This window comes from Amblyomma americanum, chromosome 1 (genome assembly GCF_052857255.1).
Source record: "Amblyomma americanum isolate KBUSLIRL-KWMA chromosome 1, ASM5285725v1, whole genome shotgun sequence".
Classification (NCBI taxonomy): domain Eukaryota; kingdom Metazoa; phylum Arthropoda; class Arachnida; order Ixodida; family Ixodidae; genus Amblyomma; species Amblyomma americanum.
The window spans coordinates 184,979,728-184,997,691 of NC_135497.1; the positions used below are offsets into that span (position 1 = coordinate 184,979,728).

At 48.9% G+C, this 17,964-nt stretch overlaps 1 protein-coding gene across 3 annotated transcripts in view; it reads right to left on the bottom strand.

The window, feature by feature from the left end:
- Window positions 1–17,964, bottom strand: part of Ac76E (adenylate cyclase type 2 Ac76E) — a 466,144-nt gene that overhangs the window by 296,910 nt on the left and 151,270 nt on the right. For all 3 annotated transcript variants that reach the window (XM_077647989.1, XM_077647990.1, XM_077647988.1), the window contains exon 2: window positions 7,205–7,432. In XM_077647989.1, the coding sequence (XP_077504115.1) occupies window positions 7,205–7,348 (144 nt within the window). In that variant the 5' untranslated portion in view covers window positions 7,349–7,432. The remainder of the gene's footprint in view (window positions 1–7,204; window positions 7,433–17,964) is intronic.

A 17,964-nucleotide genomic window follows, 5' to 3' on the forward strand; every position in this document is an offset into this window, starting at 1 on the left:
AGTAGCCGATAAAATGCGCCTGCGCTACCAGACAGTAAAAAAAAAAATAAAAAAGGACGACCGTCGATGTCGACATCAGAGTAGCAGGACAGGTTACTGCCCATATGAGCAACAGAAAAAGCTGTGTTATTGCATGTCTGGGAAGTAACAATTTCTTCGAAAGTAGAAACTGGCAAATGGTGTCCAGGACTCCTCAGACACTAGACTGCGCGCATGTGAAATTTACAGAAAATTCCTTTCGCAAGTCACGCTAGCAATATTGGTGGATTATTGCACAGCAAGCCACTCTGTTCAGAGTAAAACTGCAGGCAGGAAGCTTGCGTGAAAGCAGTTCTATGAAACCTGTGGAGCAACCACTACCCCTGCGGTTGCTCCACAGGGGGAGTGGCGGCGACCTTATGCGCCAGCTAGCTTCTGTGAAGCCTGTGTTGTGCTGCTAAAGCAGGCTTTACATCTAAGCCAGGCATGAAAGTTGCCCGGCCGAGTGGCAGAGGTGTAGGTTCTTTGCCCCCGCAATTACTCCTCAAAACATGACGTCCTATTCAAACGCACTATACCGAGAAAACAAGTTTTAAAGAAGAGAGAAAAAAAAGTCTTATGCACAAACTCCCGCACAGATTTCTTCGTCTTACATTCGAATCCTCTATTTGGCCCTGTCGCGATTACCGTCAACGGCAGAGTTCTGGGAATTGTACGACTGTCTACGCAGCCGTCTCGTGACAGAAAGATAAACTGCGAGAAACTAGCTGTTGGATGTGCAACTCCGGCTAGACTTGCCGGTGAACAAGCACCAGCGCCATTGTGCGGGGCACAATATATGTGAAAGCTCGCGGTCAGATGAGTGTCGCCCGCCGGCGACAGCAATACGTGCGATATCGCCGCCATAAGGAGGCAGCCTGCTTGTGCACACTCGATCGTAAGAGAGGGGAGAAGCCACCGCGGCGCTCGTCCTTTGTGCCGCTAGAGCGGCGGCCACTCGCAGTAGTTGCGGAGTGCCTCGGGTCATAAACTGAAGCGGGTCTGTCGCAAACCCTGTAAGAGCGAGCGCGAACCTTGCCAGCGACAGTGTTTGCCTTCCTGCCGCCTCTGGCTCTCCACACTTGTGGTCTCACTCGCCTCATCGCCGAAGGCATCTCATCCTCCAACGCGTAATGCAACCGCCGCACCAAGATGAGAACGAAATAGCCAACGTTGAGGCCACTTTCGATGAAATTGTGTGTGATAAGAATGCGGCTAAATGAGTATGTGCTCCAGGAAAGCAGGCCTTTGTGTTGGCAGACAGCGTTGTTTTGATGAAGAACAGCCAAGCAGATATTTCAGCCCTTTGGTGGCCCTTTAGTTTCAGCGCGTTGCTGCTATCTTTTCTCTTGAGTGTGCGTGCGTGTGCGTGCGCGTGCATGTGTGCGCGTTACCCAAGACACGGCATTTCCTAGCCTGAACAAGCAGTGTACACATCCTTTCATAAGGGCTCGAATTAGAAATATTTGCTCGTGTTTTCTACTGTTTGGTAATTTGTGCGAAACGCAGGAGCAGCCAGCTATAACGTTTTCATACTCAAAAGCACGAGAAGCAATTTGAAATCTGCGTTTATGGCGTCAGGACATCAGTTAATAAAAAATTGCAGCGCACCTTGGCCTCGGGAATGCACCGCTCACCCCGCGTAGAACGTGATTCGCAGTCTTGATCCACTACGGCACTGCGACATGGAAGCAGCGAAGCTCCTGTCGGCGCTCTTGAATGCGTCAGCCGTCACCGGCGGCATGGTACCGTAAACGCAGACCCACGACGCACTCCTTGTCTTGAAACTACAGTAATACGCATACATCGAATGCCGCCAAACTTGTAACTGTAACTTTATTGCAAGTGCCGAGTCTGTATACTTGCAGTTTGGGACTGTAAGAAAAATGTATGTATATATATATATATATATATATATATATATATATATATATATATATATATATATATATATATATATATATATATATATATATATATATATATATATATATAGGCTTTTTCAGGCTTAATAGGCTTAATAGGCTTTTTCAGGTACGAAGGCGGCTACTGCGGCACAATAATACCGGCGTTGGCGGACATCAGAAAACATGAACATAATGCTAACTAGTTAGCCATTTAACTAATTTATGACAATTAACGTTTAAACTGTAACAATTAGGCTATTGGTTGCAATTAGATACTTCCAGCTGGTCGTAAGCAACAGCCATATCAGTTTTTCGAATATCGAAAACGCGATTATCCTCGGCGCTGTGGCTGGAAAAAATTTGGCTTTTTGACTAGTTACGTGCACTGGAAAGATTGCTTTGCTTGCACGCTTTCCGAAAGCGCATGCATTTTTTCACGTTGTAGCCAAACTTTGTCGAACCAGAGCGCCGAGGAAATGAATTGAAATGGCTGGTGGGGAAAGGAAATGGCGCAGTATCTGTCTCATATCGGCGGACACCTGAACCGTGCCGTAAGGGAAGGGATAAAGGAGGGACTGAGAGAAGAAATAGGAGCTGTTCTCTACTGGACTTTGCACGGCGGAGTTCTAAGCCGGCTGTAATGAGTTCGCTCCTAAAAGCACAATCTAGTAAGCCATTGTCGATCGTAGAACGGACTTGGCTGCGTCATGGTACGCATGGAAAATTCATCGATCTAATGAATACTGCACTGTATAATATTAATTATTCTGAGAAAAATATAAAAGACATAAATGAAAACGGGCCTGGAATAACGCTCAATTTCAGTCGCTAATAAGGACTTCCCCATGAAACCCTGGCGACTTGACGCAGGTTTCAGGACCTGAGGCCAAAAAGTACCTGCATTTTCTTGCTGTACCGTGCAAGCCCAACTGCTGCCCTTTAGGCAATCTGAAGCGGTGTACACCCCAAAAGAAGAAAAATACAGAACTCGTAATGCAGAACGAGATAAAGGAGCTCACAGTACCTGTGTCCTCAATGTTGCGTTTGTGGGTTTTATTGTCTCTGTTTTTCTTGATTAGGCGCTAGCCTCGTGTTTAAAGGTACCCACGTAACAGGACTGGAGAAAAAATTTTGTGTTGAAGGAATTCTGCCGCCTTAAGTTGTTTTCTGCTGAAAAAAAAAATTTAGCTGTGGTTTAGCTCTGGTTAAGCCTAGTTGAATTGCGGAAGTTTCGTTTCCTCGGCATGTCGTCCACGCAGCGTCTTATTCCGACGCTCTCGAGAACTCAAAGCGGTCTCTTCCGCAGTTGAAGAGTCACTCCGGAACGTGGCACGACTCCTAGCCGCATCTTCATTACAACGCTTCTCGAGGCGTGCGGCGCGCTCTTCTGGCGTCTCTTTCGCGCTGTCCATAACAACTACAATACACTGAGGCGAAGCGCATACAGTTGAATCCCGGCACAACGAATGCCGCTTCAACGAAATTTTCGCCACAACGAAGTATTTTTCAGTCCCCGCGACATCCTCATAGGAGTTAATGTATTAAGATTCCCTCGAAAACGAATTACTTTGTGAGCACGCATTCGCTTCTACGAATTTTTCGCGAGCCTTCACCGGTCAGTGGCTCGCCTTTCTTCAAAAGTTGGGTGCTGTACGGGACTATTCCCTGCTAAAGGAGTGGCTTGGAGCAGCTAAAAAATGCACGGAATGTATGTTTATTACATTTTCATGTATTCTTTATTAAAAAAAAATTGGTTGGGAGTCTTTTATTCGTCATAGGGAAGCAGCGAGGGGACTTGTTGACGCCGTGCGAAGGCCGCCGGCAGTACGAGGGCCAAAGACGAATCCAAATCGAGTCGCCAGCCTCCCCTCCCCGCCTTCTCCGCAGCTCTTGCCGCCATTTGCTCGTGTGTCGGTGTGTGTTGATTGTCGATCTCTCGCTGCAGTCTGATCTCGTCGATCGCCTCTGCCATGTCGCCGCCAACGAAGAAGCGATAGTTTATTTCACTAGAAGAAAAGGATATCATTATCGCCAAAGCCGAAAGCGGGAAGAAGAAGGCAATTATTGCCGCAGATTTTGGCATCACGCCGAGTTCGCTATCGACGATTTTGAAGAATAAGGACAGCATTAGGAAGGCGCTTTCATCGGGCCCTTCAGCGCAGCACAAGAAAGTGACGCAACCAACGTATGAAAAACTCGACAAGGCTGTCTATGCTTGGTTCGTCGATACGCGAGAACAAACATGCCCCTGAGCGGTAAAATTGTACAGCAGAAGGCCCTAAATTATGCTTGTTTGCTAGGGCTGAACGATTTTAAGGCAAGCATAGGATGGCTGAATCGCTTTAAAGAAAGGCATAACATCGTCGGCAAGGTTTTTGTGTTGTGAATCGGCACCTGCGGACGTTGATGGCTCATCAGCATGAGCGGCGGACAACATGACTCATATATTGAGCAGATAGGCTCCGTCTGATATTTATAACGCAAACGAGACGGGCCTGTTCTATGAGATGCTGCCAGCGAAGACGCTTGATTTTAAAGGGCAGTGCTGCCACGGAGGCAAACATAGCAAGAAACGAGTGAATGTGCTGCTGTGCACAAATGTGGATGGGTCTGACAAACGGCCCCGTTAGTTATTGGCAAAAGTACAAAGCCGCGCTGCTTCAAGGGGAACAGTAGCCTACCTGTCAAGTACGTGGCAAACAGCCGGTCGTGGATGACCCGTGCCATTTTTGCTGACTGAGTGGTGGCACTTGACAGCGACATGAGCAGACAAAATCGAAAGGTTTGTTTGCTCTTGGACAATTGTTCAGCGCACCGCATTGACGACGTCAAGCTGTCAAGTGTGGAGCTGAAGTTCTTTCCGCCGAACTGTACCTCAGTTATTCAACCCCTGGACCAAGGCAACATCCGGAGCATGAAGTCTTCCTACCGGGAGAGGTTGATCCAGCGGCTTCTCCTGAACACCGACTCTGGCAGGGAGATGAAAGTCGATCCTTTAATGGCTTTAGATATGATGGCTGTGGCATGGAGAGCAACACGGTGCCGCGTGATCCGCAACTGCTTCAAGCACGCCGGGTTTGTCGACAGCAAGGCGACCAGCACGACTGCAGCCGCAGAAAGTGTACCATCGTCATCGACTCCGGGGATTGACGTTACTTGGAAATCGCTCCAGGAAGCTGGAAACGTCCCTGCTGACGTAGCGCTGGACGATTTCCTCGACGCTGACGCGGACGTGATTGTCCACGAGGAACGAAGCGATGAAGACACCATCAAAAATGTTCGCGAGCCGGAAGAGCCGTCCGATCATGAAGACGACTCCGCTCAAGATTTACCTGCCCCGGCAGCCTCATCGCAGGTACTGGATGCCTTCGACGTTATTAGAAAATTCCTTGGCACACACGATGACGACGTTGCGATGTCGCTGTTAACAGAGTTCGAGAGTCGCGTGACGCCGCTTCTGGCAGTGAAACGCAAGTAGGCTAAGCTCACAGATTTCTGGCAATAAAACTGTTTTGCTGGAGTTATTGCTTTGTATTTTTGCTAAATTTCTCGCGCGTCCCTTCGATTTTGTTGTAGCGGGATTCAACAATATATATAAGCTCCACGAGGCGACACCTCCTCTCCCTCTACCCCAGCGGAGCACATCTGGTGGGGCGAGCGGCGACGGCAGCGGCGTCGACGGTGGCGCCATCTGTTGGAGCGCGGCTGCGGCGTTGCTAGGCAACGGCGGCTCAAGGTCGTTCGTCGGCCACGGCATACGGCTGAAATGCGACGACGCGACGAGCCGAGATTGCTGGCTGGCTTGCGGAGTGTTGCTTTCGCAACAACAAAAAAACACGTGGGACGCCTTCTTGGGGCAAAAGCGGAACATATAGGAACTCCTAGGTGCACATTGGAAGTCACGGCTGCTGCCAGCGCGTGCTTAAGAAATTGATAGAAGGCATCTTCAGGCTGAGACGTATTTTGCCTAAAGGGACGGTTCAACAGGCGCCTCATAACTGTGGAAGATAATTCGTTGCGCTGGGGTGGGGGGCAAAAACGTATTGCAGAAAAAGGTCACGATGACATTCGTAGAAACCTCATTTGAAGCAGCGCTCAGAGGTGACATTATATTTCTTCAGTGATTAAACAATTGTACACGGTTTTTGGTAACTTAATGTTAAAATTGGGGTTTATCAGGATAAACGGTGTTTTTTTTTTAATGGCAGCGGATTGTAACATAAGTCACGACAAAGATGTGAAAATAGGTGAGACCTGTGAAGAGATGGGATGCCCGTTATAGGTGCTGCGTCTCCTCGAGTCGCATTCTAAAGAAGTGCCTTTTCGAGGCTCACAAAGTGGTGGTGTTTGAGGGCGCAGGCTCCTGTCGCAAGCAGTGCAACCCTGGGAAGCCGAGCACCAGGTCAGGGGCCGGCTAGTACCCATTCCAGGAAACGAGTGGGAGCCCGGCCGGCAGTGGGGGACGAGCCCACTACCTCCTGAAGCTGAGGCGGGCGCTCTACCTCGAGGCCACGAGTTTGACCAGCTTTATTAGCTATGCTAGGTGTTGTTAGTCAGTGACACATTTCAGCAGCTTGTACCAGTGCCGGTTTTTCCTCACCAAGACGTCTTGCACATAGCCATTACTGCGCTTTTTCCCTCAGTTCTCACACTGAAACATATAGCCTTGTAGCGCAAAGTACGGATATCACTATAGCACACCATTAGTAGCAGTGAAGGTAGAAATTTTAATAGCGCAATGCGCATGTTTGCCGCGTACTGCATTTGGTTGCATTGTAAGCTTGCTTGCAGTGTGCCTTTCTGGAACGAAATACTGCTTATCAGTACCCCACCCTTAACCTCGACATTGCCCCACACATCATGGCAAACCACACCTTTCCTACCACAGTAGCGTCATGGATCCTAGTCTATAACTACAGTGAGCTCAGACGAACGGCTGCAATTTCATGCTCGGCTTGAAAAAACAGCCATGCGTACCGTTGGCAAAAAAATGACAATTTTGCTCTGCCAATTAAAACTTCCGTGGCGCTGAAACGTGCGCGTTACCCAATTTGATTATCTCCATACACTGCCCAGCGCAGGAATCTATCGAGCGCCTACCTCATCCCACTTTTCCCTCAACTGTAGTTCCGACCGACTACATTACGCGCAAGTGACAATCGCGTGGCATGCGCTGCTCTGAAAACTGATCCTGTTAACAGTGACAGAGGGTCAGCTACGAGGGAAGGGCTGAGGTTTGCTGCGCTCGCTCAACAAAGGGGGGCTCGGACGGGACTCACGTGCGGGTAGAGGAGCAGCACGAGGACCAGGAAGGCTAGGCCCAGCATCACCAGCGCGGCCAGCAGGGCGAGCAGCAGCGAATGCCGCAGACGGCCAGAGTAGCGCCGCCGCAGGTCCGACAGGTCCACACTGCCGGGCCCCATGTCCGGTTGGGCCACGTCCGTGCCGCCCCCGTCGGGGTCCGCGGCGCGTGTCGCCAGCGCGCCACCCAGGGCACCTGGACGGCCCTGCGCACGCCGGAAGGGGCAGGCTGTCAGCCGCCGGCATCGTTCTGTGGCAGGAGGGGGCAGTGGGACACAGACTCTTCTGCGGCCACTTTCTCGGGGCAGAAGAAGACTCCGTTCTTAGTGACCCGTTATATCTGGGCATGATAAAATGTTTTACTCTTGGAATATATAACAAGTTATATTTATTTCAGATCTGGGCACTTTATCTCGGATTTCAGGCCATCGTGTCTGCACAGTGTTTGAGTTGCGCCGTCTCATCTATACAGCATGGAGCGAAACATCTGCGTACGCCAGCGTGTCCGCCTTTCGAGAGTAGCGCACGGCACTTGACTGTGTTGAACACGCTGCGGCCCTTTGCGGCTACCGAAGGGTGATAAGAGCAGAAGGCTGATTTTACCGACGTGAAACGTTAAGGGGAAATTTGAGTCAGCCCCAGTTGAGGATTTAAGGAATGCCTATGCTAGCAATGTTTAACAATTAAATGCTCAAGAACGTGCCAGCTTTCTTGTTGATGGGAGCAACTGAAACATTCACAATTGACGGAAGCTCTCTTGGTCAAGGTACGAACTGAAAATTCACAATTATCACGAAAAAAAACAGCGCAAACCTCACAAAAAAACACAGGAAGGGAAGATGAGATACTGACGCTTACTAACAACTCAAGTTTTGCTGTTCTGACACCTCGGTAAACATACAGCAAGCATCAAATACAATAAGAAGAATAAAGCCTAATAGACAGACTTCGGAACCAGAAATAAAGCTGGAGACCATGGGCATCCAGCTCCCGATAGAGAAACGCAACCCCTTACCTAGAAGGGCTATGAAAGGAGTGCTGACACAGCGCTTTTTTAGGCTCGCGATTTTTTTCGCCTCAGTGCTTTCTCGCCTGGTTTTTGTCACCGCACCTGTGCGGCACGCTCGCGTTAGTCAGCTCAGGTGTGCACTTCAATCTCGGCCGCGAACACCCAGATGGCCAAAGAGGATAAGAGCGTCGGCGGGCATCCAGCCTGCACTAGTCGGCGCGTCTGGTTTAAACAGCTACCTTCGAGCTTGTGGTTTGCAGGATTTTTTTACTGCATTGTTAAGCACGAATTAACGACGTTGCGCTTAACAAAATTCTAGTGGGCTGAATCGAAAGGTAGAAAAGGCTTTTTGGCGCGAGGCTCAAAGGCCCTCCACACATGACTGTAGTTAAAATATAGTTTTAATTCTAAAAGCTGTATGAAACCATTAGTTGGCAGTTCGTGGGTGACAAAGGGCTCAGAATGCTTGAAAAATTACTAAGAAATTTGGAAGCTTTGGACGGGAGGGCCTCATGTTCGCTCGGTAGCTGACAACGCGACATCAAAAGCAACAAGCCTTAAAAATTAATTCTTCCACTAACGCTGCGAGACATAGCCGTCAGCTACGCGAGATGGTTGGAAGTACGTCTTTTTCTTTAACTTTATGCGAGTCCGTGATATATGCGCCGGTCAGAATTTGAACATAAACTGCCTGTCGAGGCCTGCGTTCCTGGGCATAGCCGCAAAAGCTTCAGCCGGATTAACTAGGATATCTTTGGTCGAGAAATTCATCAGTTGCACCGCCGCACCCATAATACCAATAGCTCCGTTTTATTTTGCGTTCCCTTCTGTGCCTCCGTCAAAGCCAAATTTTCGTCCTCTTCGTTCACTCGCTGCCTGAAGGTCTTTGTGCACTCGTGACCCTGCCCAGCGTCATCAAAACCCCGAGGTCTGAACCCCCTTCCGTCCTCTCGTGCGCCCGCTTATTTTTCGCGTTATTTTTATTTTTATTCCGGAAGCTTATTAAAATGAAATATATATTTTTTCGAGCAGTGCACTCCATCTCTTGAGCTGCAGTTATTACGTATAGATTAACAAGAGCATACCCACAACCCTCAGCGCTATTTTATTTCAAGAATAATTCTTTTTTCACCGCACATTTCCCGGCAAAATGATGTAGCGACTTAAAACCCTGACAGCGTGCGATATTTAATTACAACCAGCGGCGGGATCTTCTCGCTGTGACCTTGGTTCACTTTGTTTCTTTTAAACTCGCATTTTATGAATTTTTTTTTTTGAGCAGCCTCGTTTCACTATACCGCCAGACAAATGGGCCAAGTCCATACTCTGGTTTTACCTAAGTGACAGGAAAGAAAATAGTTTGGTGAAGACATTATCCTGCCTAAGCGACAACGAGGGAGAAAAAAAGGCAGAACGAAACATAAAACTAAATACCGTCTCTATAGCATGGCAGGAAGCACCGTTGTTTGCTTTGAGATCACCTGAGATCGAAGAGCCGCCGACTAGAAACGTCTTCTTCGTCCGTTTGCTGACTGCGAGTTCAAACAGAATAGTGAAATTGCGCGGGTGCCTCTGGCTCCGTTTCGGTGCAGTGTCAACAGCACCCTTCAATAGATACTATCAAGCCGGGCTTTGACGCCCCGGCAAGCCGAGAGAGAAGAAGAACAGAACCGAGTAAAGCCATCTACGCGGGATCCATCCGGGGGGAACGAGTAAAGGAGCGACGGCACAGTGTTTGTCACAATAAAGCAGGGAGGGAACGCGACAGGTACTGTCAGAACCGCTCCCCTGATCTCGCTGTGTTTGGTGCGGTTGCTCCTCCTTGTCGAAGCAAAGAAAAAACAAAACGCGGTGGGTTGCGAAACAGGATTCTATTCGGACGCAGGCGCGAGAAACGCCGCCTATTCTTTGCGCTCCGTCTCAGGCGTCACAGTAAGACGACGTCTCGATCAAATATTGCTGTGGAATATGCATGGACATATGTCTCACTCCTGCGTAGCGGTGATTCTGTGATCGGGAAAAAGCTAGGTTTCTTTTTTGTTGTTATTGTTCGACGAGTACGCGTAAGTGCAGAAAAGGGAATGGGGATGTCGGACGTAAGGTTTGAGGAAGGACGTTCAGTATCAGGGATAAACTCGCAGAAAGAGTACACATTCTTTGAATTTACATATCCGCTTACCAATATCAATGCGCGGTGCTGCCGCAGGCCCGCTTCCTTGAAGAAGGGTATACACACCTTAAACCGACGCTGGGCGCACCTACTACAGCGCTTTAGTGCTCATTTTTTCTTCTCTACGAAAGGGGTTAGTGCGGAGAGAAACTAGCTACCCGCAGCTACATTTACGTGGCAGCCAGACATGGATCAGGCTTGGCGGCGCCCACGAGCATGGAACTGACAGCCTTCACAGCGCACTTCCTTTCTAAACATTTCTAAAGCATCGCAGTCATGCGGCAACGGCGTCAGAAAAGCTGATCACATTGGCGTGCGCATTAAATGCAAGCTGGTGACAGGAAGCGCTCCGATTGACTCGATCGTGCGGCTAGCTCCTGCCATTCGTCAGGCCGCACTCAATTCGAAAGGCTCGGCTGCGGCGCAGTGACCGACTTTTTCATTAACTGTACAATCACAACAACAGCATTCCTGCATGTTCACGAAGGCTATTTTTTGCCCTACATCGCGGTTATGTTTTAGCCAAACAAGAGATGTTGGTGTGTGTCCGATACATCTGTGAACTGTTGCGAAGCGACTTGCCATAAAAATACGCACCTCCTTACGTTTATTTGGCGTCATTACTGGCACTAAGGGACAATTAATTTGATATTTATAATTGCTATTTCCTCTTATTCGCGGTCTTCGCGCCGTATTAAGCATAGAGTGTTTCAGCTCCAGCTGTCGGCAGTGTCAGTGTACACTGTACGGAATCATGGCGAAGTTGACAAAAATTCCGTCAGCAATATATTCATATACAAATAAAAAACTTGAAGCACTTTAAGCTTGTCTACAGCTCGGACTGCCGGCGCTGTTCTGGGGCCCGTCTTGAGTAAGGCAGCATGTACTGTGCTTGAACTTTCCTTGTAGCTGCATCCTTTGATTAATCTAATCTGATCTGATCTAATTAAATACAATATTTTTCTTAGGTTTGGGGATAGAAATCGATTCAAAATATGGCTTTGGCCCGCATTTACTTAAAAACAAACTGATGTTACTCGCTAGTTATTACAGTCGAGAACGGAATCGTCACTGAGATGCAGTAGAATAGTATAAAACTAAACAGAGGCTATACCTCAACAGGAAACCTTAAATAAACAAGTCAGAAACCGAGAACGAGTCCATTCTCCAAAAATGGCCGTGGGGAGGGATAAAATACATACATTCGTGGAAGCGCTGGTTCAGAAACGCACGGTAGGTCAGAAATTTGACAAAAAAAGAGAAGAGAATTCGCTATAATTTTAGCTTACTACCATCTACCTCCGACCACGCATTCGACCATTCGGCATGAAAGGCGTTTAAAAAGACACTGAGGAAAAATAGGAGTTGGCCTTCATCGATAGGGCACCACTTTCTAACCACACTGAGGCCACTATCCAGGAAAACAGAGCTTTTGCAAGCAAGGAAATACCAAAAAAAGAAAAGCAGATGTCACCATCATCGGCCGATTTCGTAAGTAAAATGCGTGCGTCGACACTGATTTTTGGTCGCGGATCTCAGAAGCTACGCTACATCGGCATTTCCTTGAAAACGATGGCAGCCAGTCCTTTTCGGAAAGGACGACAAGATTTTTAGTCTACTGACGGCAAGCTTTCCAAGTACAATTTTCTCGCTAATAAATGCGTCTTTCACTGTGGGACACTCCTGAACAAAGCCAGAAAGGGCCAGGGAATGACGTTTTACTGAGAAAAATAATTAGATGGAGTTGTCCTGCAGTGTCTCTTCAAGACAGCGCTCTGACGCTCGCGATTAAAACGGGCAATAAGCAGAGCTGGTAGCGTATGCGTTCGCTCTATCCGCCGCTTCCTGCTGCATGGCGCCGCTCTTGCCCTAAGTTCTATCTGCGCGTGGCAGCTGCCGACCCCTGGCCGAGCCAAACCACCAGACTCAAAATGGCGTCGACCCTCAGGGGCGACCGCGTCTGGTCCGACGGGTGACGAGGCTGTGCGCTGATAAGCTATATCCTGTCCTTCCTCGCCGTCTCCGTGAGTTCCTTCCGCGTTAAGCTCTGTGATTTGCCAGTCGCCCACGCCACCCGTGCACTGAACCCTCCTAGTGTTTTAACAAGAAAGAGGCGACAAACGCTTCGGCAGGCAACTACGAGGATGGAAGGCTCGCGACCGCTTATCATTAGGTTTCAAAATCCCATTCACTGCCTCTCCGAACCGGGGACGAAATGCACAGCAAAGTTTTTTGCCTCCACCTTCTACTCTCTTCGACGGGAAATCTGAGAGAAAGGAAAAGATAACAAAGGGAAGCAGGACGCAAAAACTGCAGCTGATTAATATGCTCCGATCATAATGGCAGCTTTAGCACTGCAAACTGCACCCGAAACAAGCAATACACGGTGTTTCACCTGAGACTTTACACAATTTTCAAAATAGCCGGCGCGGTGGCTCAGTGGTTATGGCGCTCGGCTACTGACCCGAAGGACGCAGGTTCGATACCGGCCGCGGCGGTCGAATTTCGATGGAAGCGAAATTCCAGAGGCCCGTGTACTGTGCGATGTCAGTGCACGTTTTAAACCCCAGGTGGTCGAAATTTCCGGAGACCTTCACAACGCGACCCTCATAGCCTGAGTCGCTTTCGGACGTTAAACCCCCATAAACAATTTTTAAAAATGAGTCTTTTTGAGTTAGAAGGGCCGTATTTTCGGCATAGCATTGTCAGTGGGGACGAACATCGGTATACAGCTAAGACGTGCTAACTAGCCAGCTGGTTAACTAGTGCTGAATAGGTAGCTTTTTAACTATTACTGCTAGGCTCCTTAATTACTGAGAGGCGCATAGCCCACCGTAAGTAACATCCATATCAATTTTCAGAATTTGGAAAATGCCGTTACCCTGCACTCTGTGGCCCAACAAATTTTGGCTACTCCGACGAGTTACGTCCACTGGAGAGCTTGCTTTGCCTGCAAGCTTCTCGAAAGGGTATGTATTTTGGCGCGATGAAGAAAAATTTGTTGGGCCACAGCGCCGAGGGTAACTGCGTTTTCGAAATTCTAAAAACTCATATGGATATTACTTACGGTGGTCTACACGCCTCTCAGTAATTAAGGAGCCTAGCAGTAATACTTAGAAAGTTAACTATTGAATATTAGTTAACCAGCCAGCTAGTTAGCACGTCCTAGCTGTATTCTAATGTATCGCCGTCCACACGTTTAACACGAACGCTCGACAGCCTGGCCTGGACCGGCTCAGACTGACGCCAGCGCCGTGAAGCGTCGGCCACTGTTGCCGAGCTAATATCTCGCTATGTTTGCGGCTGCTGCCGATAGCCGGAGCACAACTCGATATGAGTGGTCGACTTGTCTTTCGCCTGTGTCTGACTGGCGTGGCGAGTGTGCTCACTTTCGTCACCTTTCACTCGTGGCTGCGGTCTCACGCGTACTCAGACAACACGATGCTGTTTGCATATCTCGGCAAAGCGACATGGCGTGCGACAGCTCGCGCGTCTATCGAGTTAGACTTCGAAGCTGCCGCTTGAAAGAAATTAATGTTGGGAAAAGCAGAGGAAACGCGGGCTTTTGGAGTTTGTGAAGGTTGGGCAAGAAATAATATGCAAATCCGATGGTATAATTGTTCAGGTTTATCTCCATTTCTTAATTTTCGGACAGCGCACATTGGAGTGTTTTCGCAGGTGAGTATGCGGCGTCCTGCTTAGTGCACGCTTCTCTGGAGCTCTATAGTGTCGGGGCTTAAGAACTCCGAGTGTCTTGAGCAGGAAAAACGCGTGGATGCAATTCCAACCAAGTTAATTAGGGTCTAGTTAGCGGAAAGCGCTAAGTGGCGTCTTGTCGGGTAAGAAACTGACTCTTTAGGCAAAATCAGTTTGGTTTTATCGGATTTAACGTCACAAAGCGACTTAGGCTATGAAGGATGCCATAGTGGAGGGACTCCAGATAATTTTGACCACCTGCGGTTCTTTAACGTGCACTGACATCGTGCAGAACAGTGGCCTGTCGCATTTCGCCTCCTTCGAAATGCGATCGCCGCGGCCGGGATCGAACCCGCGTCTTCCGGGCCAGTAGCTGACTACTATAACCACTGAGATACCGCGGCAGCATTATAATGCAGGCTGGGAAGGCTCTGGCCATAGATGCAACGAGTACAAGGGTACAAGCTGATGGAGAACACAGGTTGCCCTCTAGTAGATTGCACTTTGGGATATTCTGCGAACCATATGAACTAAGGCAGCGCGCTCATCTTCGGGTACTCTTGATGACGTCATTACAAAATGACTCTGAATCTGACATGCATGGCGCATTATTTTGCGCGCAGATTGGAAACAAGACAAAGCAATACTATTAAATGGCATTGCTGGCGCACGTAATTCGTCACGGGCGCAGACCATGGGTGACAGCTCGGGGCTTTTTACGTCAGACAGCCTAACCATTGATACGAGAACATGAAGCAATAAGAAATCACGAAGTAGCGCGTTTTTTGGCAGCTAACAAGGTGGAACAGCATGATAGCGCTAATGCCGATATAGGCCCCCGGCAGCCAATGAAATTTACGATAGTGAGAAACAATGTTAGACCATAGGTGATAAAAAGCCATGCATCTAAAACTGTTATTCTAAAGACGCCCCGTGGAGTGCCGAGAGAAGCGGGCTTCACCATAGTTCACACGGCTCGCCCAATGTCCCAATTATAAATAGCTGCTACCGTATAGGGCGCCCCGTTTGCACTGTGAACAGAATCATCCAGGCATTCAGAGGTGAAGACCGGATAGAAGAGGCTGCACGCGCAGTTCAGCAGCGGGCAACAACCCAAGAGATCTTCTGATTGTGAATTTCTGAGGCCTAGCGCAGCGTGAGACCGCGGCCACGAGCTTAACGCGGTGAAACGGGCCTCACAAGTGAGCGCACTCTCCCCGCCAGTCAGAGACAGGCGAAAGACAAGTCGACGAGCCAAATCCAGCTGCGCTCCAGCTATCGGCTGCCGCCGCAAACATACGGAGATATCTAGGCAACAGTGGCCAACGGAAGCTCTGGCGCCAGTCCAAGCCGGTCCAAGCCACACTGTCGAGCGTTCGTGTTAAGCGTGCTGACGGCGGTACTATACCGCAGACAATGCTATGCTGAAAAAAGCGTTCTTCTAAGTCAAAAAGACTATATTTAAAAATTTTGTAAAGTCTTAGGTGAAACACCCCGTATACCAAGCCTTACAAGTTTGCATGCTCAGTTACCTCAGCTTCCTTTTTTTTAGAAAGAAGAAAAAAGCAGTGAAATAAACTGCGAAAGCTGCGAGCTTGCTCAACGCTGACCTCGAAGAGCGAGATTTGTTATGTTCTCAAGTGTAAAGAGAGAGAGAAAGCAGAAAGAAAGAGAACGTCCCAAAGAAAGGCCGCTGGATTAAGTGAGGGGACTATTGTCGACGCGTGCAGAGGCGGCGCGGGGCATGTATATCACACAGCAAAGCGTAATTAAGCAGCCAATTCAAAGACGAGTCAAAGGCGCTGAGTAAATTCGCAGCAGAGGCCTGCGTCATGGCAGCCTGGTCACAACCAAGCACCGAGGTACCAGAAGGGGAGGGAGAAATGTAGTGGGTGTACCTGCGCGGAGATCTAGCTTGTAGGCATGCATCACAAAACCCAAGTTCACCGCAAAGTTGCCAAATCTTTTGTAAGCCATTTGAAACATCAAATTAAGGCAGAAAGACGCGCAGTTACTCGAGACCCTGCAAATGGCAACTAGGATCCAAAGTAAATATCAGCCATCTTGAAAACCGTCAGTACTGAGGCACTCAATTGCGCGAGGTCTTATTTGGGACCTGGACGTCAGCCCAGCGTCGCTTCGGCACTTCGCCCCGCGTCGAAGCAAAGCCTCAAGGATGTGGAGTGCTCACGCCACCTATAGAACCTGCGAACGTCAGGCTTTGGCAGCTTCCAACGTCGAGGCAGGCCACGCATGCAGGGCGTTTCGACCTGATAAATCGTGCTCGCATTCCTCGAAAGACTTCACTGAAGATGCGCATTAACAGACCTTTGCTTTGCAGTTATATTGCTTTTCACGCCTACGCTATTCATCTCGTGTGCTTCATTCCACGCATCTCGGTGTTCGTGTCGTTCGAAAGCGATAGAGACAGAGTAAGTGTTTCTCCGAACGGGAGGCTTTTAAAGGAGCGGTCCTAGCTTTACTGGGGTTTAATTTGAGCTTTGTGCTTACGGACACTAAGCTCCGAGAAACGGGCCGTGCTATGACGAAACCATGCCCTGAAGAGGGTGAAAAATGGAAAGAAGCATACGCAAAAGTGGTGTTACCAAAGTGTGATTGATTTCTTTTTCTTCTCGCCCTGGCAGACGCTGACCTGATGAAGCTTGCGTCTCCATGCGTTGAAAAACATCAGGGGCAGTTGTTGAAACAGTGCAAGCGCCCACGCGCCGACAAAGCTTGGATCACGCGTTAAACACCATCTACACCTCCATCCTTTCTCATAGAAGATAAATGAATGAGAGTCGCTTCAAAAGCCCGTTTCACCATTTTAGCTTATACACCCCGGGTTTTTCTTCCCCATCCTTAAGTTGGCCGTTCAAACTGAAGTGCCTTATTTTTCACGCGCAGTATTTCGTTCGTATTTCTCCCCAGACAGGCATGCATATATATTTACGTTTTGCTGCGTACTTACCCCGCCTGCAGATGCCCGAGATAAGTGCCGTTCTGTAAAATTTTCCTTTAAAGCATAATTATGAAATGGGCTGAGCTGTGCGGATTCGTCTTATACGAGAAGAGAGAAGACACAGCAAGAAAAAAAGGAAGAAGGGCACATTATTGTTCCTTGAAAAAGCATGTATAGATTGCAAACATTGGTCAACATGCTGCGAAAAAGAACCGCAGCTTGCTAGCAATACTGGCGGCGAGCGCACGCGCGCGCGCGCGTGTGTGTGTATGTGTGTGGTTTATGGTTTTATGGGGGTTTAACGTCCCAAAGCAACTGAGGCTATGAGGGACGCCGTAGTGAAGGGCTCCGGAAATTTCGACCACCTGGGGTTCTTTAACGTGCACTGACATCGCACAGTACACGGGTCTAGAATTTCGCCTCCATCGAAATTCGACCGCCGCGGCTGAGGTCAAACCAGAGAGAGAGAGAGAGAGAGAGAGAGAGAGAGAGAGAGAGTGAGTGAGTGAGTGAGTGCGTGCGTGCGTGCGTGCGTGCGTGCGTGCGTGCGTGTGTGTGTGTGTGTGTGTGTGTGTGTGTGTGTGTGTGTGTGTGTGTGTGTGTGTGTGTGTGTGTGTGTGTGTGTGTGTGTGTGTGTGTGTGTGTGTGTGTGTGTGTGTGTGTGTGTGTGTGTGTGTGTGTGTGTGTGTGTGTGTGTGTGTGTGTGTGTGTGTGTGTGTGTGTGTGTGTGTGTGTGTGTGTGTGTGTGTGTGTGTGTGTGTGTGTGTGTGTGTGTGTGTGTGTGTGTGTGTGTGTGTGTGTGTGTGTGTGTGTGTGTGTGTGTGTGTGTGTGTGTGTGTGTGTGTGTGTGTGTGTGTGTGTGTGTGTGTGTGTGTGTGTGTGTGTGTGTGTGTGTGTGTGT